At 44.1% G+C, this 26810-nt stretch overlaps 1 protein-coding gene across 2 annotated transcripts in view; it reads left to right on the forward strand.

The window, feature by feature from the left end:
- Positions 1–415: 415 nt before the first annotated feature.
- Positions 416–26810, forward strand: part of ptchd1 (patched domain containing 1) — a 45967-nt gene continuing 19572 nt past the window's right edge. For both annotated transcript variants that reach the window (XM_072584689.1, XM_072584690.1), the window contains exons 1-2: positions 416–982; positions 17755–18415. In XM_072584689.1, the coding sequence (XP_072440790.1) occupies positions 608–982; positions 17755–18415 (1036 nt within the window). In that variant the 5' untranslated portion in view covers positions 416–607. The remainder of the gene's footprint in view (positions 983–17754; positions 18416–26810) is intronic.

Genomic DNA, 26810 nt, shown 5'->3' on the forward strand with positions numbered 1-26810 from the left:
TATCCTCTCCCCCACCTCCTCCCTCTATCATCCCCTCCCTCCATCATCCCTGCCCCATCCATCATTGCTTCCCCTCCCCCAACATCTCTACCCCTCCCACCATCGTCCCCACCCTGTCCCTCTGTCATCCCCTCCCTCCCTCCATCACCCCTACCCCATCCCTGTCACCCCCTCCCTCTGTCATCCCTTCCCACCCTCCATCACCCCTACCTCCTCCCACCCTCCATCACCCCTACCTCCTCTCTCCCTCCATCACCCCTTCCCTCCCTCCATCCCGGGGGCTGGTGGAGGGGTGGCCCGGAGCTTGGGGGGGGGGGGGGGAGCGGCCTGTCCCTCCTCCCTCTCCCTCTGTCTGTCTCTCCCCCACCCCCCCTCCTCCCCCCTCCCCTCCCCCCCCTCCCCTCCCCCCGGCCGACAGCGCCGCCTTTCCGGGAGCGGGGCCTGAGCGCAGGCGAGGCCGGGCGGGATGGAGGTGAAGGCGGGCGGCTCGGAGCGGCGGTGCCGGCCGGGCTCCGGGCTCTGAGGCCGCCGCTCCCTCCTGCGGCCTTGCGGGAGGGACTCTGGAGAGAGCGGGCGCGGGTGAGGCCGGGGCCGGGGCCCGGGCACCATGCTCCGGCAGCTGCTCCACCGGGGCCTCCGGAGCGGCTTCTACCGCCTGGGCTTGCTGATCGGCAACCACCCGGTGCTGTTCGCCTCGGCGCCGGTGCTGCTCTCCATCTTGCTGGGGGCGAGCTTCAGCCGTTACCGGCTGCAGGACGACATGGAGTACCTGTTCGCGCCGAGACACAGCCTCGCCAAGATCGAGCGGAGCCTCGTCAACAGCCTCTTCCCGGTCAACCAGAGCAAGCAGCGGCTCTACTCGCACCTGCAGAGCCCGGGGCCGTACGGCCGCCTCCTCGTCACCCGCCGCAACGGCGGCCGGAGGCCCGGGGCCGGCAACGGCAACCTGCTGGAGCCGCGACACATCCAGCTCATCCTGCAGGTCAGAGCGGAGCGACCATCAAATACCCCTTCATCAAATACCCCCCTCAAATACCCCTTCATCAAATACCCCTTCACCATCAAATACCCCCCTCAAATACCCCTTCATCAAATACCCCCCTCAAATACCCCTTCATCAAATACCCCCCTCAAATACCCCTTCATCAAATACCCCCCTCATCAAATACCCCCTTCACCATCAAAAACCCCCCTCATCAAATACCCCCTTCACCATCAAAAACCCCCCTCATCAAATACCCGCTTCACCATCAAATACCCCCTTCATCAAATACCCCCTTCACCATCAAATACCCCCCTCAACAATACCCCCCTCAAATACCCCCTTCATCAAATACCCCCCTTCACCATCAAATACCCCCCTCATCAAATACCCCCTTCACCATCAAATACCCCCTTCATCAAATACCCCCCTCATCAAATACCCCCTTCACCATCAAAAACCCCCTTCATCAAATACTCCCCTCATCAAATACCCCCTTCACCATCAAATACCCCCTTCATCAAATACCCCCCTCATCAAATACCCCCTTCACCATCAAATACCCCCTTCATCAAATACCCCCTTCACCATCAAATACTCCTCTTCATCAAATACCCCCTTCACCATCAAATACCCCCTTCATCAAATACCCCCTTCACCATCAAATACTCCTCTTCATCAAATACCCCCTTCACCATCAAATACTCCTCTTCATCAAATACCCCCTCACCATCAAATACTCCCCCTTCAAATACCCCTTCACCAAAAATACCCCCATTCATCAAATATCCCCTTCATCAAATACCCCCACCTTCATCAAATATCCCCCTTACCACTAAATACCCCCACTTCCTCAAATACCCCCTTCATCAAATACCCCCTTCATCAAATATCCCCTTCGCCATCAAATACCCCCACTCTTCATCAAATATCCCCCTTCACCATCAAACACCCCCTTCATCAAATACTCCCTTCATCAAATACCCCCTTTCCATCAAATATCCCCTTCACCACCAAATACCCCCTTCACCAAATACCCCCTTCACCAAATACCCCCTTCACCAAATATCCCCTTTCCCAAATACTCCCACCCTTCAAATAGCCCCTTCATCAAATACTCCTACACCATCAAATACCCCCATTCATCAAATACCCCCTTCACCACCAAATACCCCCACCCCTTCATCAAATACCCCTACACCATTAACTACCCCTGCTTCAAATACCCCTGCCCCCTCCCCCCTTCATCAAATACCCCCACCCCCTTCATCAAATACCCCCCCTACTCCATCAAATACCAGCTCATCCTGCAGGTTTGAGCAGAGCTATCATCAAATATCCCCACCCTTTTTCAAATACCCCCTACACCATCAAATACCCCCACCCCATTCACCATCAAATACCAGCTCATCCTGCAGGTCAGAGCGGAACTATCATCAAATACCCGCACCCTTCATCAAATACCCCCTGCTTCAAATACCCCCACCCCTCCCCCTTCACCATCAAATACCCCTAACACCATCAAATACCCCCTACACCATCAAATACTCCTCTTCATCAAATACCCTCTACACCATCAAATACCCCTCTACACCATCAAGTACCCCCCACACCATCAAATACCAGCTCATCCTGCAGGTCAGAGCAGAGCTATCATCAAATACCCCCCTTCACATCAAATACCCCCTACACCATCAAATACTCCTCTTCTTCAAATATCCCCTACACCATCAAATATCCCTCTTCATCAAATACACTCTACACCATCAAGTACCCCCCACGCCATCAAATACCCCCCCTTCACCATCAAATATCAGCTCCTCCTGCAGGTCAGAGCGGAGCTACCATCAAATACCCCCCTTCACCATCAAATACCCCCTTCACCATCAAATACCCCACTACACTATCAGATACCAGCTCATCCTGCAGTCAAAGCAGAGCTATCATCAAATACCCCCACCCTTCATCAAATACCCCCTTCATGAAATATCTCCACCCCCTCCCGTCATCAAATATCCCCACCCCCTCCCTTCATCAAATACCCCCACCCCCTCCCCTTCATCAAATACCCCCACCCTGTCCCCTTCATGAAATCCCCCTTCACCATCAAATACGCCCTTCACCATCAAATACCCCCTTTGACCATCAAATACCCCCGATACCTCATCCTGCAGGTCAGAGCGGAGCGATCATCCAGTACCCCCACCCTTCATCAAATACCCTCACACCCTCCCCTTCATCAAATACCCCCTTCACCATCAAATACCCCCTATGCCATCAAAAACCACCCTTCACCATCAAATACCCCCCTTCACCATCAAATACCCCCCTTCACCATCAAATACCAGCTCATCCTGCAGTCAGAGCGGAGCTATCATCAAATACCCCCCTCATCAAATATCCCCACCCCCCTTCATCAAATAGCCCACCCCCCCTTCATGAAATACCCCCCTTGACCAACAAATACCCCCTTCACCATCCAATACCCCCTTGACCATCAAATACCCCCCATACCTCATCCTGCAGGTCAGAGCAGAGCTATCATCCACTACCCCCCACCCTGCATCAAATACCCTCACCCCCTCCCCTTCATCAAATACCCCTCTTCACTATCAAGTACCCCCATGCCATCAAAAACCACCCTTCACCATCAAATACCCCCTTTCACCCCCTTGCAGGTCAGAGTGGAGCTATCATCAAATATCCCTTTCATCAAATACCTCCTGCATTAAATACCCCCTGCATCAAATACCCCCATTCACTATCAAATACCAGCTCATCATGCAGGTCAGAGTGGAGGTATCAAATACCCTTTACCATCAAATACCCCCTTTTACCATCAAATACTCCCTACACCAAATACCAGCCCATCCTGCAGGTCAGAGCGGAGCTATCATCAAATACCCCCACCATCAAATGTCCCCAACCTTCACCAGCGAATACCCCCTCATCACCATGGAATACCCCTGCCCTTTACCATCAAATGCCCCCTTTACTATCAAATACGCCCTCATCAACAAATACCTCACTTCACCATCAAATACCCCACTTCATTATCAAATAGCCCCTTCACCATCAAATACCCCCTTTGCCATCAAATGCCCCTTCACCATCAAATACCCCCTTCACCATCAAATACCTCTGCCCTCCACCATTAACTACCTCTTCACCATCAAATACCTCTGCCCTTCACTGTCAAATACCTCCACCACTTCACTTTCAAATAACCCCCCCCCCCCCACCTATACAGCATTATGGCTGGCTCCTTGTCACCCACTGGGGCAGCTGCAATGGCGGACAAGAACCTGCTGGAACCACAACACATCCAGTTCATCCTGCAGCTCACAGCGGAGCTGTCATCAAATAACCCATCATCATCAAATAAACCCTCATCACCACGCCCTTTACCATCAAATACACCCTACGCCATCAAATATCCCCTCATCAAGAAATACCCCCTTCATCAAATACCATCTCATCCTGCAAGTCAGAGCAGAGTTGTTATCAAATACCCCATCACTATAAAATACCAACTCCCTTCACCATCAGATATCCCCTTTATTAAATACCCATTCATCAACAAATACCACCTTCACCATCAAATACCGTCACCATCAAATACCCACTTCATTATCAAATAACCCCCTCAGCCTGTCGGTCAGAACAGAGCCCCTCATCAAATTGTCTCTTTCTCATTAAATATCCCCATCTGCAAGTCAGAATGGAAACCCTCATCAAATAACCCCTCCTCAAGTATTAGCCTCATCCTGCAGGTCATGACAGATCCTACCCATCAGATAACGTCATAACCATCAATTTCCCCCCCAAAAATAATCAAATAACTCCGAAATAGTCAAATGCTTCCGTTATATCAGCTATCCCCTCATTCAACCCATCACACAGCTGCTCATCCCATTGATCATTTTTCTCCTCACTATGTCAGATACCTCATACTATTAAATACCCCCATTCCATCAATACCCATTTATCATTTCAAATAACCCTTCTTATCAGCTAACCCTAAAACATCAAATAACTCCTAAAACCAAATATCCACACACAATCAAATATTCCCCTGCCACCAAACCCTCCATAGATTCAGTTGCCTCCAAATCCCATCAGAAACCCCCATCATCTTCATCCCATCCATTACCCCATGTCATGAAATAATTTCCTCCTTACCTTCACTCCCATATCATCAAATACCTATCTTGTCCCATTTCCTGAAATACAGTCTCATCTATTCAGTTACCCACTCATCCCCTCAAATGCTACCTTATTGGTTCACGTAGCCCTTCATCTAATACCCCTTAGCTCACCACTGCCCAACATATACCTCCCATCCTCTCAAATGTCTACTGTTCATCTCAAATCACTTGTCAATTACCCCCTCATCCCACCAAGTATCCTCATCCCATCAAGTTTCCCCTCAACCTCATCATCAGACATCCTCCACAACATTCTGTACCCAACATTCCCCCATTAAACACTCCATTGCCTCATCAGATACCCTCTCATCTACTCAAATAACCCCTCACTGTCAGGTGTCCCTTCATATTTGTTATCCATTTGCCTTCAGTATCCTATCACCACGTCAGATTTCCTCCTCATCCTCTCAGATACAACTGTCTTGGATATAATCTCATCTGATCAGATATTGTCTCACCCATTGGATGACCCTTTCATTGTATCAGATATTCCCTCAATCAGTTAAATTACTCTCACACCCAATCAGACAACCCTTCACCCGTGACAGGTTAGACTCTGGAAGCATGTTTGCACTTGTTGAGAAGTCAAGAACTCAGTCATGATTTCAGAATAGGCAGTTGGCCATTTGGGACTAAGTCAGGAGAAATGTTTTCGCTCAGAGAGCCTTTGGAATTTTCTGCTCCGGGGAACTGCTTACACACAATTCATCAGAGCTAAATAGATTTGCAGGATTCAAAAGATAAACGGATAATGCAGGAAGGTGCAGTTGAAGCCTCAAAACAGTCATGGTTGTGTTAAATGGTGGAACAGGCACAAGGTGACAAATGGCCTATTCCTCCTAATTCTTATGTTCTTAAGATGTAAATGTTCTCATCAGACATCTAACCTCTTGTTATCGGTTATCCACTAGGTACCAACAAATACCCATCTTAAATATTTTGTGATATTATCAATGACCCAACCATATAAGATCCAAAATCAACCCATAAACCATACAGATGAAATCAAATGCTTGTTCTAATGATATGAGATAACAGCCCTGATACTCTCCAAATATGTATGTAATACTGACTATATTCTCATGAATATTATTCTTGAGAATACCACTCTAATACCACTCCAGTACCATCCAGATATTTAATACTGTCAAGATACATACTCTAGTAAGATCCAGATATCTGTTCCAATACTGTCAAAATGTTCTTTCAATTACTATCCAGATAGCTGCTCTAATATTGTCAAGATATACTCAGACTAGTGTCATCCAGATACCCACTTTCATATTGTCACTCGTACCGTCTGGATACCTGGTCTAATGATATTAAGATAATCTAATACGATCCAAATACTGACAAGATGATTGTGCTAGTATTGTCCAGATATGTGCTCTAAATATGTCAATATACTCAAGCTATTACCATCCAAATTCTTGGCCCAATACTGTCTTAACACTTGCTGTATTAGCATCTAGATAACCACTGTCAAGATACCCACTCTAATACCAACCAGATAATTGCTCACCCATCACTGACAAGAAATTCAGTCTAATATCATCCAGATACCTGCTCTAATACTGACAGTGATCTAATACCATCCAGGCACAGTCTGATATTGTAAAGGTACTTGCTCTAATAGCTTCTAATACTGAGAATACTTGTGCTCATACCATAACATACACATTTTAATACTGTCAAAATTCTCAGTCTAATTTCAGCCAGACCTGCACTCTAATACTGTGAAGATGCCTTCTCTAATACAATCAAGATACTCACTCTGTCAAGAAATGCACTCTTCTACTATTCAGATACCTAGTCTAACTATGACAATAATGTCCAGACACTCAGTCTAATAATGTCAATATTCTCATTCTAATACCAGCCAGCTACCTACTCTCCTACCGTCAGGATACTTGATCGGATACCATCCAAATACTGATGAGATGATTGTGCCAGTACTATCCAGATCAAGATACATTCTGTATATGTGTCAATGTACTCAGGCTATTACCATCCAAATTCTCAGCCTGTCACAACACTTCCTGTATTAGTATTCAGATAACTACTCTCGTACCAGCCAAGTTATTTGATCCAGTACAATTCAGATATTCACATTAATACTTTCAGGATACATACTCAATACTGTCATGATATTCACTTTAATATCATCCATAGACCCATTCTTATACTGTCAAGATATTTGATCATCGACAGTTCAGATACCCACACGATTGCTGAAATGATATTTGCTCTAATACCGTTAAGATAGGCTAATGCCATCCAGTTTCTTGGTCTAATTCTGTCAAGAAACTCACTTGAATATGATAGACATATCTGCTCTAATACTGTCAAGATACTTCCACCAATACCACCTTCTAGATACTTGGTCTAATATTGTCAAGATGCTCATTGTCCAGAGACCTCTGTACTGTTAAGGTACTTACATTAATACAATCTAGATAATTGGTCAAATAATGACAAGATACTTGTTCTAGTGACATCCAGATACCTGATCGAATAGTCACAATACTTAACATTAATACCATCCAGACACCTAGTCAAATACTGTCAAGATACCCACGGTAACACCATCCAGATACCTGCAGTAACATTGATAAGATACCCACTGTAATACTGTAAAGTTGCTTGCTCTATTAAAATCCAGATATTTGCTCTAATATCATCCAGATACTAGCTGTCATACTGTCAAGGTGTTTGATGACTGATGCAAACATGATGGGCCAAAGGGCCTCATTCCATGCTGTAGAATCTCTATAACTCTGAGTATTAGGGTGGAAATATATAGTATGACAGACAGTATCCTGACGGTCTTCGAGCTGGTATGAGAGTGAATATCTGGATAGTATTAGAACCAGTCTCACAACAAATTGGAGTGGGTATCTGGATGGTGATAGAGAAAATATTTTGACAATATTGGATGGTATCAGAGTGAGTAACTTGTCTGTTTCAGTACAATGCCTAATAGTCAAGAGTCATAGCGTTTTTACAGCAGAGAAAAAGGTAGTTTGGCCCATCATGTCTGCACCAGTCATCAAACATCCATCTATTGTAATTGCATTTGCCAGCACTTGACCTGTATACTATAGTATTTCAAGTGTTAATCTAATTGGCTCTTAAATGCCTCTATCTGTCTTTTAGACAGTCAGTTCCAGAAACACACGATCCTCTGTGAGAATTTATTTTTAACAAATCTCCTCTAAACTACCTGCTCTTGCATTAAAATTGTGCCCAATGGTTATTCAGTCCTCTGCTAAGGGGAAAAGCCTCTCCCTATTTATTTCTATGCCCTTCAGAACTTTGTGCACTTTATGCAATAACGTCCCCCCTCAGCCCTCATTGCTGTCAGGAAAGCAACCCAGTCTATCTAGTCTTTGATAGCTGAATCACTCCAGCCCAGGCATCAACCTGGTGAATCTCTTCTGCATCCTCTCTAGTGCAGTCACATCCTTTCTCTAGTGTGGCAACCAGAACTGCACAGAGTACTTCAGGTTGGCCTAACTAACATTATACACGGTTCCATCATAGCCACTTTGCTCTTGTATTCAGTGCCTTGACTCACAAAGGCAAGTTCCCATAAATTTTGTTAACCACCTATCTACCCATACTAATGCCTTCAAGGGTATATGGACATGCACAATAAGGTGCTTCCGACCTTCAATTCTTCCAAGGGTCCTACCATTAAACTTCCTTGCCTTCCTTGCCTTACTGTCCCAAAATACATTACTTCACAATTTTAAGGATTAAATTCCATTTCTCTCACATCGGCTCATCTATATTGTCCTATACAGGTAGTGCTCCTGTAATGCTGTAGTTGTGTTCCCATGCGATGCCATGTTATAGAAAATCATGTATTAGAAATAATGAAGCCTATTGGAAAAACAGGCGAACCACCAAAACCACTACACTACATTCTAGCCAGTCTTCTGATCCCATCCAATGGTAACACTGCACAACTCAGATCCCAGAATGAAACCTGCCTTGGTTAATCAAGGACTGAACCTTAATTTCTTTTGTTTAGTGTCAGGTTCGTCAAGTTTTTAACAGGGTTTCACATCGGGATGCTTGGGGATATCTATCACCTTATTTTACAAAACCGGCCTGATTTATTACTTGCCCCACCCTTTGGTGCCCCTCTCACACACTCTAGCACCATCATACCATATGTCATTTCCAAAACAACTCACCACTTCCTGTTAATCCCAGAATAGATTAACATCTGTGATGCAGCACCTTCTTTGAAAAGGTATTTTGCACCCAGACAAGAGCTATCAGTCCAGAGTATCCTGCATAGTTCCTGACATTGGCCCTGGATGTGGCAGACAATGTTCTTTGTGGGCAGGGACAGGGAGATGCTGCTGATGGGATGGTGTGATGCAGAGGCAGGATGTCCTTTTCTTCCAGGCCAACAGAGGATGCCATTCTACTGGAACCACACCAAGCTGGACCAGGATTACCATCCAGGCCAGTGCAGTCTCAACCATCTGAAGGAATGCACAGAATGTAGAAAGAAGATCAATGACCTCCTCCACTCAGCCAGTGAAAGTGCCACCATCTTGTGGATGCCTCACGCTCACTCTATCTCTGCTACTGTACCCATTTCCTGCAACATCTTCCCCACTCACTCTCATGCTCGCTAATAACTGACCCTGACTAACCCTCAATCTGCAGGACATCTGCGCACATGCCCCAAAAGTAGCAGTGTGCAACCCACTTCTCTCTTCCTCATTCACTATGTGCAGAGTTTCCTGACTCTGACCACCCTGAGCAGCTGACTGACCGTGTCCAAGCCCCTGTTACTGGTATTTTTTTTTTTGCAGTTGGTTACCATAGTAATTAGTCACTGAACCAGATTCACATAAGTCTGCAGATATTCTTTAACATCTAAACATATTTTTTAAACATAAAGAGAAAAAAGCTGTTAATACAAACAACAAAGCCAGGTTTCAAACTGCTTCTCAACACTGTCTTTTTACTGTTAGTCAATTCCAGTGAAATTTCACTCTTATCTCAAATCTTTAAGTTTTAAAATTAACAGATTGCTCCCAGCTTCGTGTCCTCAGGCTGTAGATACATTTTCGCAATGCTTTTCCAAGTCCAATAGCACAAACATTTCAATACCTTTTACAAAGTTCTTAATGCGAAAGTGCATAAGCTGATTGATCACGTGTTGCCAACACGGAACCCAGTCCTCTGTGCACCACAACACTCAGAGAGATGAGCATTGCATAACAGCAAACAGGAGATTGCTTTATAAAACAAAAGGTTGGCACTTCACAAGTTGTGTTTAATAAACATGCATTATAGAGAACTACCTGTTGTTGAAGGCTTTCCTTGCTATTTAACACGCCATCAGCTTTCGTATCATTTGTGAACTTAGTGATCAAACCTAGATTAATACCTAGATCATTAATGTACACTTCAAACAACTACTGACCAAGCACTGAACCCCTGTGTATGCCACTGAACATTGTGAGTTCCAGTCACAGAAACTCCCATTGACAATCATCCTTTGCTTCCTGCCACTAAGCCAATTTTGGATCCAGTCTGCCAAATTGCAATATCCCAAGGGCTTTTAACTTCTTAACCAGTCTGCCAAGCAAGACCTTGTTGAATCTCTGACATGTAGATTACATCAACTGCAATAGCCTCATTTATACACCAAATTATCTCCTCAAAAAATGCAATCAAATTTGTTAGACATAGTCTCCCCTTTACAAAGCAATGCTGGCCACCTTTAATTCGTTCTAACCTACTGGAAATTAATTTGGTAAAATTATTCCAATAGTTTCCCTACCACAGGCTCAATGGCCTGTAGTTTTCTGTTTTATCCTTACCACTTTTCATAAATACTGTCAAAGTACTCACTAATGCTATCCGGATATCCACTTCAATACTGTCAAGGTGTTCTATTACAGTGCAGGTACCAGCTCTAATACTGTCAAGATATTAACTAGAGTGCCACCCAAGCAAATACTCTCCAGATACCTGCCCCAATGCAGTCAAGTTACTTCTTTGTTCTCATACTATCAAGATACTCACTTTATTACCATCCAGAAACCCACTCTAATACCATCAGAATACTTGCTCTCATTCAAGACTCCGCTCTAAGAGCAGATATCTGCTATATTATTGTCATGGTACCTGCTGTATCACCATCCAGATATCCATTCTAATACCATCCAGGTACTTGCTCCAATACCGTCAAGCTACTTCCCCCAGTACTATCAGTATCTTCTTAAACTGTTAAGTCGCTAGGTCCAATACCATCCAGGTGCCAGCTCCGGTAAGGTCAAAATTCCTGTCCACCTGAGAAGCTCACCTCATAATTGGGCAACCATCCTAACCCATCAGATCTATGTCCCCCTTCTTCGAGTCATTCCCCTTACAATCAGGTAACTATCTTTGCACAATCTGACATGCACTTACGTACCACCAGTTACAGTCTGTTTTGATATAACACGATAGTTCCATTCCCGTGCGATCCCCAGTTATAAGAAAATCACATAATAGCAGCACTTCTTCAGTACAGGGCCATTTTCAGGAACGTGCTGTTTTAGAATTAAGCCCTCCCACAGCTGATGGATCAGTCCAGCCACATCCAGAGTTGAATGCGAGTGGATAGTTACTGGAGGAGGAAGCTCCACAAATATCCCCATTCTCAATGATGGGAGAGCCCAGCACTTCAGTGCAAAAGATAAGGCTGAAGGATTTGCTGCAATTTTCAGCCAGAAGTACCAAATGGATGATTCATTTCGGCCTCCTCCAGTGGTCCTCAACACCACAGGTCTTTGAACTGTGATGCTGAGGACTCCACATGATATTAAGAAATGTTTCAGGGGATTAGGTGCTGCAAATGCGATGGGACCTGACAACATGCTGGGAATATTACTGAAGATGTGTTCCAGAACATGCCTCAGCCCTAGCCAAACTGTTCCATTACAGCTACAACACAGGTATCTTCCCGACCAGGCAAACAAAATGCAAAGCAATTCCAATCCCAACAATTATTGCTTGATCATCACTTTACTGTCAATGGTCAGTAAAATGATGGAAGTTGCCATCAACAGTGCTGTCAAGTATCATTTGCTCAGCAATGACCTGCTCCGTGATGCCCAGTTTGTGTAACTGTCAGCTCCTAGCCTCTCAAACATGGGCAAAAGAGCTGAATTCCCAAGTTGAGGTGGAATTCACAGCCCTTGACATCACGTCTCCATTTGATTGAGTGAGGCATCAAGGAGCTCAAACAAAACTGGAGACAGTGGGAATTAGAGGAAAACTTTTTGCAGATTGGAGTCATACCTGGCACAAAGGAAGATGATTGTGGTTGTTAGATGTTAGTCATCTCAGCTCCAGGACATCTCTGCCAGTGTTCATTAGGGTAGCAGTGTCCTAGCTTCAATTATCTTCAGTTGTGTCATCAATGACCTTCTCTAAGCCATCATTACTGATGGTTGCACCATGTTCAGCAACTTGTACAACTCTACAGATACTGAGGTAGTTCATGTGCAGATGCAGCAAGATTTGAACAATATCCACGTTTGGGCTGACAAGTGACGAGTAATATTTGTGTTACACAAATGCCACTTAGTGACTATCTCCAATAAGAGACTAAGTGTCACCTCTTGATATTCAGTGGCATTACAATAATTGATTCCCTCACCATCAACATCCTTTGGTCAGAAACAGAAAGACCCAGGGGTGCAGGTATATAATTCCTTGAAAATGGCGTCACAAGTGATGAAGAAGGTGTTTGGCATGTTTGCCTTCATTGGTCAAAGCATTGACTACAAGAGTTGGGCTGTCATGTTACAACTGTACAAGACATTTGATAAGCCACATTTCAAATATTGCATATAATTCTGGTCATCCAGGAAGGATATTATTAAATCGGAAAGGGTGCAAAAACGATCTAAAAGCGAGACTGGAAGGATAAGTTATAAGGAGAGGCTGGGACTATTTTCCCTGGAGTGTAGGAAGCTGAGGGGTGACATAAGGGGCATAGATGAGTTGAAGAGCCAAGGTCTTTTACCCATGGTAGGTGAGTCCAAAACTAGAGGGTATAGGTTTAAGGTGAGAAGGGAAAGATTTAAAAGTGACCTGAGGGCAACTTTTTCACACAGAAGGTAGTGCATGTATAAAATGGGCTGCCAGAGGGAGTGGTAGAAATGGGTACAATTAACAACATATAAAAGACGTTTCAACAGGTACATGGATAGGAAACATACAGAAGGATATGGATCAAATGTAGGCAAATGAGTCTCTTTCAGCTCAGGAAACCTGGTTGGCATGGACAAGTTGGTCTGTTTCTGTGCTGTATGACTATGACTGTATAAACTGAACTGGCATAGCCATATACATATTTGTACATATGGCTATTTGCACAGCAATGGCTAGGAATACTGTGATGAGTATCTATGACTCCCAAAGCCTGTCCACCATCTAGAAAGTGCAAGTCAGGAGTATGATAGAATTCTCCCCTCAAGAACACTCAAGAACCTGAAAACCATCCAAGACAAAGCAGCCTGTTTGATTGGCACTAGATCCACTGCCGACACTCAGTAGCAGCAGTGTGTACTATTAACAAGATGCATTGCAGAAATTGTCTAAGGAAGCTTTAAAGCCACAAGCAATACCATCACAAAGGGTAAGGAAACATCACCACTGGCAAGTTCCCTCCAAGCCACTCACCTGATTTGGCAATATATCGCCATTCCTTCAGTATCACTGAGTCAAAGTCCTGGAACTGCTTATCAGCATTGTTGGCATGCCTTCATACCTTGTGGCAAGCTTACCACCCCGTTCACAAGGGCAGCGAGAGATGGGCAGTAAATGCCGGCCGAGCCAGTGACACCCACAAGCCGTGAATGAATTAAAAAGGGAAGCGGAGTGTAAACCTCATCAACTTCCAATGTCCAGTTTCGTTTGGCCACTTCATTTGATTGGCTACCATTTTAAAAGAACTGAAAAATGTCGCAGCATTTCTTTCATCAAATTGTGACAGGATTTTCACAAATTTAAGCAGCTGGCAGCTGGATCATGGTTTGGTTTTAGCTCTTTTCAGAATGTTCCTCAGAATCAGCAGCCTCTTCTTTCATGAATTTTAAGCTGGTATTCTCTTTCTCATTCCCTTTCCTCTCCCTCTGCTTTTCCTTCATATGAATAGCTATTTCCATTTTCTTCCTCTGAAGTTCGAGTATTTTCATTTCTTTTTCCAATTCAAAATACATCATCAGCAATTAAATTTTAGCTGGTTCAACTGAATGACCATATGGCGAAAATGAGGGCTGCAGATGATGGAGACAAGTCAAAAGGTGTGGTGCCGGTAAAGCACAGCAGGTTAGGCAGCATCCAAGGAGTAGGAGATTCGATATTTCAGGCATAAACCCTTCATCAGGCATGTGGTAGGGGTCCAAAGGGGCTGAGAGATAAATGGAGAGGGAGATGGGGCTGGAGGAAGGTTGCTTGGAAGACAATACGGAGATGAAGATGGGGGGTGATGGTGGTAGGTCGGAGCGGATAGGTGGGAAAGAAGATGGACAGGTAAGATAGTTCAAGAGGACAGTGCCGAGTTGGAGGGTTGGCTCTGGGATATGGTGGGGGGAGGGGAGATGAGGAAACTGGTGAAATCAAAATTAATGCCATGTGGTTGGATGGTCCTAAGGCAGAAGATGAAGCGTTCTTCCTCCAGGCATTGGATGGCTTGGATTTGGAAGTGGAGGTGGCCCAGGATTTGCATGACCTTGGCAAAGTGGGAGAGGGTGTTGAAGTGGTCAGCCACAGGATGCATCCCAAAGATGTTCTCTGAACTATTCAGCAAGTTGGCATCCTGTCTCCCCAGTGTAGAGGAGACCACATTGAGAGCAACAGACACAGTAGATGAGGTCTTCTGTACATTGGGGAGCCAGGACGCCAATTGCAGAATGGTTCAGAGAATATCTCTGGGACACACGCACCAAACAACCCTGTGGCTGACCATTTCAACACCCTCTCCTACTCTGGCAAGGACATGCAAGTCCTGGACCTTCTCCACTGCCAAATCCAAACCATCCGACACCTGGAGGAAGAACGCTTCATCTTCTGCCTCAGGACCCTCCAACCACATGCCATCAATGTTGATTTCATCAGTTGCCTCATCTCCCCTCCCCCCATCTTATCCCAGATCCAATCCTCCAACTCAGCACTGCCCTCCTGAACTGTCCTACCTGTTTATTTCCTTCCCACCTATCTGCTCCACTCTCCACTCCAAACTATCACCATCACCCCCTCCACCTTCATCTACCTATTGCCTTACAAGCTACCGTTTCCCCAGCCCCAAGCCCCTTCCATTTATCTCTCAGCCCTCTTGCTTCCCCGCTTCCTGACGAAGGGCCTCTGCTTGAAACATTGACTGTCCTACTCCTCAGATGCTGCCTGACCTGCTGAGCTTTTCCAGCATCACACTTTTTGACTCTGAATTATCATATGATTTGCTTTGTCTGTCTGCAAATTTAAAATATGCTATTAGCTCAATTATATTTGCTTTCCTAGCCCTTGCTTTTCGTTCTAATTTCAAGCAGTCTGTCATTTTCTTTGTCCAATTACTTTTTGTAATTTCACTTAGGAATTAATCTTCCACCTATGAAACAGTCTTCACAACTGCCAAAACAATGTTGATTGAATAATGCTCAAAAAATTGCTGTCTTTTATTTAATCATCCTTTAATTATTTATACCCTATCTGCATTGGATATCCTACTAGAACCCCCATTTTTTTCTGTTATGACTGAGCTAGGTGTAGTGCATTGAGGTTCTCTGGGTTCATGCACAAATCTAATGCTTTTGCAAGGTTCATTATATGGCCGATCATACACTTTCTATGTTAGGCTCAAAATAAAAGATTCACTAGCAATGCTTCTGTAATAAATCATGTTTCTAATATGAAAATATAAAGGCATACTTCTCTGAACATCCCAAAACACACACAGGGACAGTAAAGAGGGAAAAAAATAAACCTCTCTGCAGCAATTCACTTTGATGAAAAACATATTTCTGGCCAACAAGTCTTAGTTCTCAAAGGCAAAAAGAATAGTTTTTGAGAAATTCAGATGGCTGTTGGTCCTTCATTCTGGTATGTGGAGACAGGTGTCACTGAAGATCGGCAGTTGTCTCTAGAACCTTGGCAGATCCAACTTGCTCAGCGATTGAGAAGTTTTCCAGTTGCTATTCAAGATAACAATCGTGTTTCACAATGAATTTACCACAAATGTGCTTCAGAAACAGGAGGCACCAACTGAGCAGCCTGTTCCTTAGCAGGCTTTCCTCAAGTGAAAAAGCCAGACAAACCCAAAAGTCTGCAAATCACTGTTCAAACCAAAAAGGAAATAAACCTGGTTGTAAAAAGTCAGATGTTTTCCATGAAGTGAGTTAACACAACCCTCTACTACTAATAGTCTCTATTAGCAGATATTCGTTCTCCAAGGCTGACCTTTATCCACTCCTTTGTCCAACTATTTTTCTGTCCCTCAGTCTATCTCCAAGCCTCATCTGCAAAAATACCAGCCTTTTCCTAGCTACCATCAGTTCTGAAGAAGAGTCACTGGACCCAAAACAATCATTCTGATTTCTCTCCACGAATACTGCCAGACCTGCTGAGTTTTTCCAGCAATTTCTACTTTTCTTCCTGCATCTAACCTGTCTAATTCTGTGAGAATTTTAAAGGTTTCTATAAGATCCTCCCTCATTCTTCTAAACTGCAGTGAGCACAATCCTAACTGATTCAAGCTTTTCTCATATGTCAGTCTTGCCAACCAGGAATCGATTTAGTAAACCTTCTGTTCTCAGAAAACTGTGTACAATCTTACAGGTGTGGCCCCAACAATATCCTGTAAAATTGCAGCAAAACATCCTTGTTCCTGTACTTAAATCCTTTTACGATGAAGGCAACATACTGTTTGGTTTCTTTACTGCCTGTTGCACCTGCATGCCTGCTATCAGCAAATAAAAACTGAAATAACTGCAGATGCTGTAAATCAGAAACGAAAACAAATTGCTGGAAACACGCAGCAGGTCTGGCAGTGTCTGTGGAGAGAAATCAGAGTTAATGTTTCAGGTCATGTGACCCTTGGAACTTCCTCAGTTCTGAGGTACGGTCACTTGACCTGAAAAGTAAATGAAACAACATGTGTAATAAATGGAGAATTGTGTCAAGTATCAGGGTGGCACGGTGGCTCAGTGGTTAGCACTGCTGCCTCACAGTGCCAGAGACCTAGGTTTGATTCCCACCTTGGGTGACTGTATGGAGTTTGCACACTCTCCATGTGTCTGTGTGGGTTTCCTCCCAAATTCCAAAAGATGTGCAGGTTAGGTGAATTGGCCATGCTAAGCTGCCCATAGTGTTAGGTGTATTAGTCAGGGTTAAATATAGGGAAATGAGTGGGTGGGTTACTGTTCGGAGGGTTGGTGTGGACTTGCTGGGCTGAAGGGCCTGTTTCCACAATGTAGGGAATCTAACCTAATCTATTTGTTTTCCAGTTAATTTACCCCGCAACCTCTTTTTCCTTCTTTCCAGTTGCATTCATCTGTGACACGGATTCAGGTGCCAATGTTGGGCTTCAACTATTCATTTGCACACATGTGTATTCTAAAAGACAACAAGATGTGTGCCCTGGATGATATTGTATATGTGCTGGAGGAGCTGAGGGCTGCATGGACTGTCAATGGCACGGGGATTGTCATCAACTACCCAAATACCTACCTTAAAGATGGCCAGGAGGTGTTTATCGGGCACCAGCTTGGAGGTGTTACTCTGCAGAACAAGAATCGGGTGAAATCTGCTCGCGCAATACAGATTACCTATTACCTGCAAACACGCAACTCCTTGAATGATTTGGTCGCGGAAAAATGGGAATCAGCTTTCTGCAAAACCATCGAGAATTTCCAAAAATCTCACAAGGAGCTGAAACTCTATCCGTTTACATCGTCTTCGCTGAAGGAAGATTTTCAAAAGAGTAGCCAGGTTTCAGAATGGTACCTGGTGACTAGCCTGCTGGTGGTTTGGCTACTGGCCATGCTGTGCTGTTCCATGCAAGACTGTGTTCGCAGCAAGCCGTGGCTTGGACTCCTTGGCTTAGTGACAATGGCACTGGCCACCCTCACATCAGCAGGGATTATCAACTTGATGGGAGGGAAGTACAACTCTACCTTTCTGGGAATTCCGTTCATTATATTAGGTAATTATGCAACCATAATTGCACTTTGATTAGTTACATTAATGTCACTGCAGTATGGAATTGATTAATAGCTGTACTGTCACAGACTCGTTTGTACCTCAAAGCATATATTTTCCAGTTTTAATAACGTGCATAGAGTTTTTACCAACCTATTCCCCACCCAAGATTTCTGCAGAAACATTAAGAATTTGAACTTCGCAACTGGACTGAAGCAGCTACTTTATTCTCAAGAACAAGGAACACAATTTATGGCAACCCCTTCTTAATTCAAAGTGATGTTGCACAACTTAATTTAGGAAGGATTTTGAGGCCTTAGTGGGGACATGACACAGACTCACTGGGATTTGGAGGTACAAATGAAAATCGGATTTGATGTTTTGACGTTCACAATGACTTTCTGTGACTGGTTTTGAAAATGAAGGGGCCCAGTGTGAGGGACCACAGGTAGTAAATGAGATGTGGGATTTATTGGGCCTAATGGCCTGTTTCCACACTGTAGGGATTCTATGATTCCTATGATTTAGGAGACAGTAAAAACTTGTTCATGAGTAGATTTGCGAGGTAGTGGGAGAGACAGAAACAATTTAGGGTAACGCAGTGGCTCCATAGTTAGCACTGCTGCTGTCACAGCATCAGGGACCCAGGTTCGATTCCACCTCGGACGACTGACTGTGTGGAGTTTGCACATTCTCCCCGTGTCTGTGTGGGTTTCTTTTGGATGCTTCAATTTTCTCCCACAGTCCAAAGATGTGCAGATTAAGTGGATTGGCCATGCTAAATTGTCCCATAGTGTCCAGTGATGTGCAGGCTAGGTGGGTTAGCCACGGGAAATGCAGGATTATAGGAATTGGATGGGTGTTAGGTTTGGGTAGGATGCTCTTCAAAGGGTCAGTGTGAACTCGATGAGCTGAATGGCTTGCTTCCACACTGTAGGGATTCTATGATCCTATGATAATGTCAGCATGGCCCAGTGATTGCACCCTCACCTCTGAGTCCAAAGGTTATTCGGACTCGAGCAATATTTTGCATAGGTGCTGTCTTTCATACTTGACTTTGATTCTCTCACTTGAATGTAAAAGATTCTTTGGTGTTAGTGAAAGTATAGAAGGAGAATTAGCCCTGCTCAACCAGAAACTAGTCATAGATCTCATGTCTGTGTATGAGGCTATTTTTGTGCAATTTACCTGCCAGGTTTGCTACAAAACAATAATTACTGCACTTCAATAATAATCCATTGAGCTGTAGTTCGATTTGAACTGCACAAATATGAATGCAAATTCACTAGTTTAAACAAAACAAAGAGTATGTATTAACAAGCATAAGGGAATGGAACTGTCATTCTGTCAGTATAATTGCAGTGAAGAGCCATAATGGGTGAGTCCTTAGTGTCTGAGCTCAGAAAATAGCTACAGTGTGGGTGCAGGCCATTCGGCCCATTGAGTCCATGCTGACGCTCCCAAGAGCCTCTCACCCAGGCGCTATCTCCATATTCCCCATGCTAATCCCCCAAGACTGCACATCCTTGAGACACTATGGGCAGTTTAGCATGGCCAATCCACCTGACCTGTACATCTCTGGACTGTGGGAGTAAACCAGAGCACCCAGAGGAAACTGATGCAGACACGGGGAGAACGTGCAAACCCCACACAGACATTTCCCTGGGCTGGAGTCAAACCCAGGTCCTGTGAGGCAGCAGTGCTAACCACTGATTAAGTTGTGTATATTCATTAAAGGAGCTTCTGGGACATAACCTCAAAATTAGAAATCAAGCATTTGTTGTGTAGGACAATGGTTCTGAAAGGGTTAATATATATGTTAATAAGCTCCACCCATTGTACTAAAGTCACACATGGTCAGTGGATAAAGACAAGGAGTTCTACTTGAGGTTTTGGAGGGGGAAAGTGCATCAGTACCACCTCCCTAACGTCCTGGTGATTATATCTGACCAAACGTAAAGGACTTATTGCTTTCATGCAGTTAACGTTGTTACCTAAGAACAGCCTCTTCTGTCGATACTCTATCGAGGTGTATCCTTTCCCAAAGATGTGTCCTATCCCAATAATCACTAAATAGATCCGAGACAAAACAATAACAAAGGACATTTTGATGAAGCAAACTACCTCATACAACCGTTATTCAGTACCGTAAGCAGCTAAAGGTGGCACATACCACAAGGTGCTAGCAGCAGTCATCTGGGAAAATATCACACCATTCAAAGATGAAATTAGGAAGCATGCTTACACTTAAAGGATTGTTTCTTCTCTGTAAATCTTTTGAGGCTGTTGGGGAGGGGCGGCGGGCAGTCAGTTGAAATTTTCAAAAATAAGATTGGTAAAGTTTTGTTAGACAAGTGTAGAGTGACAGTTCAGAGAAGCTGGGTAGTTCAGTTCTGATCTTAATGAATAGTGGAGCAGGTTTAAAGGGCCAAAGCTGTCCCTAAGTCCTATGTTACTAATGTAGGAGCAAATTACTGCAGATGCTGGAAACTGTACTGAAAACAACAAATGCTGGAGATCACAGCAGGGCAGGCAGCATCCATGGAGAGAGAGCAAGTTAACAGTTTGAGTCAAGATGACTCTTAAATTTCTTTGTTGCTAATGGTGGAGTAGGTTTGAAGGACTGAATGGCCAACTCTTATTACTACATACAAAAACAGAAACATAGAACATTTCAGCGCAGTACAGGCGCTTCGGCCCTCGATGTTGTGCCAACTGTGAAACCAATCTGAAGCCCATCTAATCTATACTATTCCATTTTCATCCATATGTCTTTTCAATGACCATTTAAATGCCCTTAAAGCTGGCGAGTCTACTACTGTTGCAGATAGGCCGTTCCATGCCCCTACTACTCTCTGAGTAAAGAAACTACCTCTGCAATCTGTCCTATATCTATCACCCCTCAATTTAAAGCTATGTCCCCTTGTGCTAGCTATCACCATCCAAGGAAAAAGGACCCTATCTAACTCTCTGATTAACTTGTATGTCTCAATTAAATCATCTATCAACTTTTTCTCTTAATGAAAACAGCCTAAGGTTCCTCAGCCTTTCCCCGTTAGACCTTCCCTCCATACCAGGCAACATTCTAGTAAATCGCCTCTGCACACTTTCCAAAGCTTCCACATCCTTCGGGAGAATGTGGTGAACTGTACACAAAACTCCAAATGCGGCCGCACTAGAGTCTTGTGCAACTGCAGCATAACCTCATGGCTCTGAAACCTAATCCCTCTACTAACAAAAGATAACACACCATATGCCTTCTTAACAGCCCTATCAACCTGGGAGGCAACTTTCAGAGATCTATGGACATGGACACTGAGATCTCTCTGTTCATCTCCACTACCAAGAATTTTACCATTAGCCCAATACTCTGCATTCCTGTTACTTCTTCCAAAGTGAATCACCTCACACTTTTCCACATTAAATGCTTTTTGCCACCTCTCAGCCCCAGCTCTGCAGCTTATCTCTGTCCCTCTGTAACCTACAACATCCTTTGTCACTATCTACTATCCACAACTCTTACCAACTTCAATGTTTTCCACAAATGTAGTAAGCTATCTTTCTATTCCCTCATCCATGTTATTTATAAAAATGACAAATTGCAATGGACTCAAAACAGATCCTTGCATTACACCATTAGTAACTGAATTCCAGGATGAATATTTCCCATCAACTAGCACCCTCTGTCTTCTTTCAGCTATCCAATTTCTGATCAAAACCGTTAAATCACACTCAATCCCATGCCTCCATATTTTGCGCAGTAGCCTACCATGGGGTACTTTATCAAATGCCTTTACTGAAATCCATATACTCTTTACCCTCATCCACCTGTCTGGTCGTCTTCTCAAAGAACTCAATAAGGTTCGTGAGGCACACCTATCCTTCGCAAAACCATGTTGACTATCCCTAATCAACTTATTCCTTGCTGAATGATTATAAATCCTATCTCTTATAAACCTTTTCCAACACTTTACCCACAACCGAAGTAAGGGCTGCTAGTCTGTAATTACCAGGGTTGGCTCTACTCCCCTTCTTGAACAAGGGAATAACATTTGCTATCCTCCAGTTTTCTGGCACCATTCCTGTAGACAATGACGACACAATAAAGCCAAAGGTTTGGCAATCTCCTCTCTGGCTTCCCAACGAATCATGGGATGAATCCCATTTTGCCCAGGGGACTTCTATCTTTTCACACTTTCCAGAATTGCTAACACCTCCTCCTTGTGCATTTCAATCCTATCTATTCTAGTAGCCTATATCTCAGTATTCCCCACGACAACATCGTCTTTTTCCAGTGTGAATACTGACGAAAAATATTCATTAAGCGCTTCCCCTTTCTGCTCTGACTACACACATAAAACTTCCCATTACTATCATTGATTGACTCTAATCTTACTCTCATTATTCTTTTATTCCTGATATACCTATAGAAAGCATTAGGGTTTTCCTTAATCCTATCCGCCAATGACTTCTTATGTCCCCTCCTGGTTCTTCTTAGCTCTCTCTTTCGGTCTTTCCTGGCTAACTTGTAACTCTCAAGCGCCCTAACTGAGCCTTCATGTCTCATCCTTACATTAGCCGCCTTCTTCCTCTTGACGAGAGATTCAACTTCTTTAGTAAGCCACGGCTCCCTCACTCAACAACTTCCTCTCTGCCTGACGGTACATACTTATCCAGAACATGCAGTAGCTGTTCCTTGAATAAGCTCCACATTTCAGTTGTGCCCATCCCCTACAGATTCTCAACAGGTCTGGCAGTAATATGCGGAGACAAAGAGTTAATGCTTTGAGTCCAATGATCCTTCTTCAGAGTGCAGTTCTGCTTTCTCTCCACAGAAACTGACGGACTTGCTGAGTGTTCCAGCAATTTCTGTTTCAGACTTCCAGCATCTGCAGTTTGTTTTCTTTTTGTTTTTTTTTTCCAGTTGCTACATTTCTGGTTAGCATTAGCATTTCTCTGTTCTATTTCTTTATCCCTTCATGGGAAATGAGTGCTGCTGGCAAGGGCAGCGCTTATCGCAAATTCCAAGCTACCTTGAACTGACTGGCCTGCTAGGGCCATTTCAGAGCATAGTTCAGAGTAAACCACATCGCCGTGAGTCGGCGGAATCACATGTAGGCCCGATCAGGTAAAGACAGCAGATTTCCTTCCATTGGGAAACGAGATAGGTTTTCACAACTTTTAATGATAGTTGTCATGGCCACCATTACAAATGTTTTACACAGAGAATGGTTCATGCGTGGAACCAACTTCCAAAGGACGTGGTGGGTGCGGGCACAGTTACAACATTTAAAAGACATTTGGATAAGTACATGAATCAGAAATGTTTGGAGGAATATGGGCCAAGTGCAGGATGGTGGGACTAGTTGAGTTTGCGTTTTTGGTCGGTGTGGACTGGTTGGACTGAAGGGTTTGTTTCCGTATGGGTGACCCTATGAGTAGATTTCCATTCCGGATTTATTTATTTGTTACAAATTCCACCAGCTGCCTTGGTGGGATTTGAACCCATGTCCTGACAGCAATCACTTGGGCCTCTAGATTACTAGTGACATTACCACCACTGTCTTACCTCAAGTGAGAGTGTAAGTTAATCTGAAGCTGCATGTGTCCTCATTGGATCTACAAAGTAGAAACAGCCATTGTGGAATCTACGTTCTGTTAACGGATATCAATTTATTCCATTCCTCTGCCTGAGCAAGGTCAAACAATTTATGACTCATTTCATTTCTTGAGTTTTTTTCTGTGGTAAATGTAGCAGAAGCTGTTGTGTGTTTAAAAGTAAACTGAGATGGGCAGTGAAGCAGTACAAAAGAATCTGTGTGAATTGAAGGTCCACAGATGGCCTGTCTAGACTGCAGTTGCCAATAGCTGGTACTGGGAAACTTTCCAAGTATTCCAATGATTTTGGTTTGGCATATTACTGTTAAAGCACAGCACCTCATCTCTGAATCCTGTCCATCACTCTATATTCTTATTTTGGTCACTGGCTGTGTGAGGGATTTCTGTCACTTCCCTGGCCAAGGTCAAAATCAAACTGCAAAACTCGCTTGCTGAACAATGATCCTGCTATTCAAACTACTTTTGGGAGGGAAAAGAAAGTATGAGGTCTTATTAACTGTCCTTTTATCCCAGTGGTTAGCAAACAGGAGGTCCCTGATATTGAGTTGCTTTAAGTTATTAATTCATGCATATGGGTGTCACTAGCTGGGCCACTATTTATTGTCCGACCCTAATTTCCCTTGAAAGGTGGTGGTGAGCTACCCTCTTGAGCTACTACCGTTCTTGGGGTATAGAGAGGGAGTTCCAGTATTTTGACCCAGAGACAGTGAAGAAATGGTCATTTCGTTCAAAGTCAGGACGGTGAGTAGCTCGGAGGGGATCTTGCAGGTGATACCTTCTAGACGGTGGTAGTCATGCATTTGGAAGGTGCTGTCGGTAGAGCCTTGGTGAGTTGCTGCATTAAATCTTGTAGATGATACACACTATTGCAACTGTAGATTGGTGGTGGATAGGAGTTAATGAAGATGGTGGGTTTCTCCAGGATGTCAGCATGTTCTGTGTGTTGTTGCAGCACTATTACCAGGCAAGTGGAGAATATTACATCACATTCCTGACCTGTGCCTTGTAACTTACGTGAAGACTTTCGTGAGAGGAAATGAGCCATTCAACTTGGAATTCCTGGCTTCAGACCTACTCTTGCAGCCACTCTGTTAATATGGTTGGCTAGTTCAGCTTCTGGTCAATGGTAACCCCCAGGATCTTGATGGTAGGGGTTTCAGCAATAATAATGCAAATGTCAAACATCTTCCTTGAATATATTCAGTGACCTAGCCTCCACGACCTTCTCTGGTAGAGAATTCCACAACTTCCTCTCTGCCTGACGGTACATACTTATCCAGGACATGCAGTAGCTGTTCCTTGAAGAAGCTCCACATTTCAGTTGTGCCCATCCCCTACAGATTCTCAACAGGTCTGGCAGTAATATGCGGAGAGAAAGAGTTAATGCTTTGAGTCCAATGATCCTTCTTCAGAGTGCAGTTCTGCTTTCTCTCCACAGAAACTGACAGACTTGCTGAGTGTTCCAGCAATTTCTGTTTCAGACTTCCAGCATCTGCAGTTTGTTTTCTTTTTGTTTTTTTTTCCAGTTGCTACATTTCTGGTTAGTATTAGCATTTCTCTGTTCTATTTCTTTATCCCTTCATGGGAAATGAGTGCTGCTGGCAAGGGCAGCGCTTATCGCAAATTCCTAGCTACCTTGAACTGACTGGCTTGCTAGGGCCATTTCAGAGCATAGTTCAGAGTAAACCACATCGCCGTGAGTCGGCGGAATCACATGTAGGCCCGATCAGGTAAAGACAGCAGATTTCCTTCCATTGGGAAACGAGATTGTTCTTTGAAGAAATTTTCCTCATTCAGCCCTAAATAGTCTATTCTTATTCTGAGACAGTCTCAGGATAAGAGAACTAGGTTTCCCAACTCGGGAGAACATCCTTCTTGTATCTAGTCTGGCCAGCCCTGTTAGAATTTTGTATATTTCAATCAGCTCTCCTCTCATTTTTCTAACTTATAGAGAATACAGGTTAAGCCAAACTATTCACTTCTCAAGAACAGTCCTGCCAAGCCCAGTATCAGCCTAATGAACCTCAGTATACTCCCTCTCCAGCAAGTATATTCTTTCTTAGGTAGGGAGACCAAAACTCCAGGCATGGTCTCACCAAGGCCCTGTGTAACACCAAGGCCCTGTGTATTTTCAGTAAATGATTTGGATGTGAGCATAAGAGGTACAGTTAGTAAGTTTGCAGATGACACCGAAATTGGAGGTGTAGTGGACAGCAAAGAGGGTTACCTCAGATTACAACAGGATCTAGACCATATGTACCAATGGACTGAGAAGTGGCAGATGGAGTTTAATTCAGATAAATGTGAGGTGCTGCACTTTGGGAAAGCAAATCTTAGCAGGACATATACACTTAATGGTAAGGTCTTAGGGAGTGTTGCTGAACAAAGAGACCTTGGAGTGCAGGTTCATAGCTCCTTGAAAGTGGAGTTGCAGGTAGATATGATAGTGAAGAAGGCATTTGGTATGCTTTCCTTTATTGGTCAGAGTATTGAGTAGAGGAGTTGGGAGGTCATGTTGTGGCTGTACAGGCCACTGTTGGAATATTGCGTGCAATTCTGGTCTCCTTCCTATCGGAAAGATGTTGTGAAACTTGATTATAGAGGTTTACAAAATTATGAGGTGCATGGATGGGTTAAATAGGCAAAGTCTTTTCCCTGGGGTTGGGGAGTCCAGAACTAGAGGGCATAGGTTTAGGGTGAGAGGGGAAGGATATAAAAGAGACCTAAGGGGCAACTTTTTCACACAGAGGGTGGTATGCCTATGGAATGAGCTGCCAGAG

The sequence above is a fragment of the Chiloscyllium punctatum genome, chromosome 15 (genome assembly GCF_047496795.1).
Source record: "Chiloscyllium punctatum isolate Juve2018m chromosome 15, sChiPun1.3, whole genome shotgun sequence".
Lineage (NCBI taxonomy): Eukaryota > Metazoa > Chordata > Chondrichthyes > Orectolobiformes > Hemiscylliidae > Chiloscyllium > Chiloscyllium punctatum.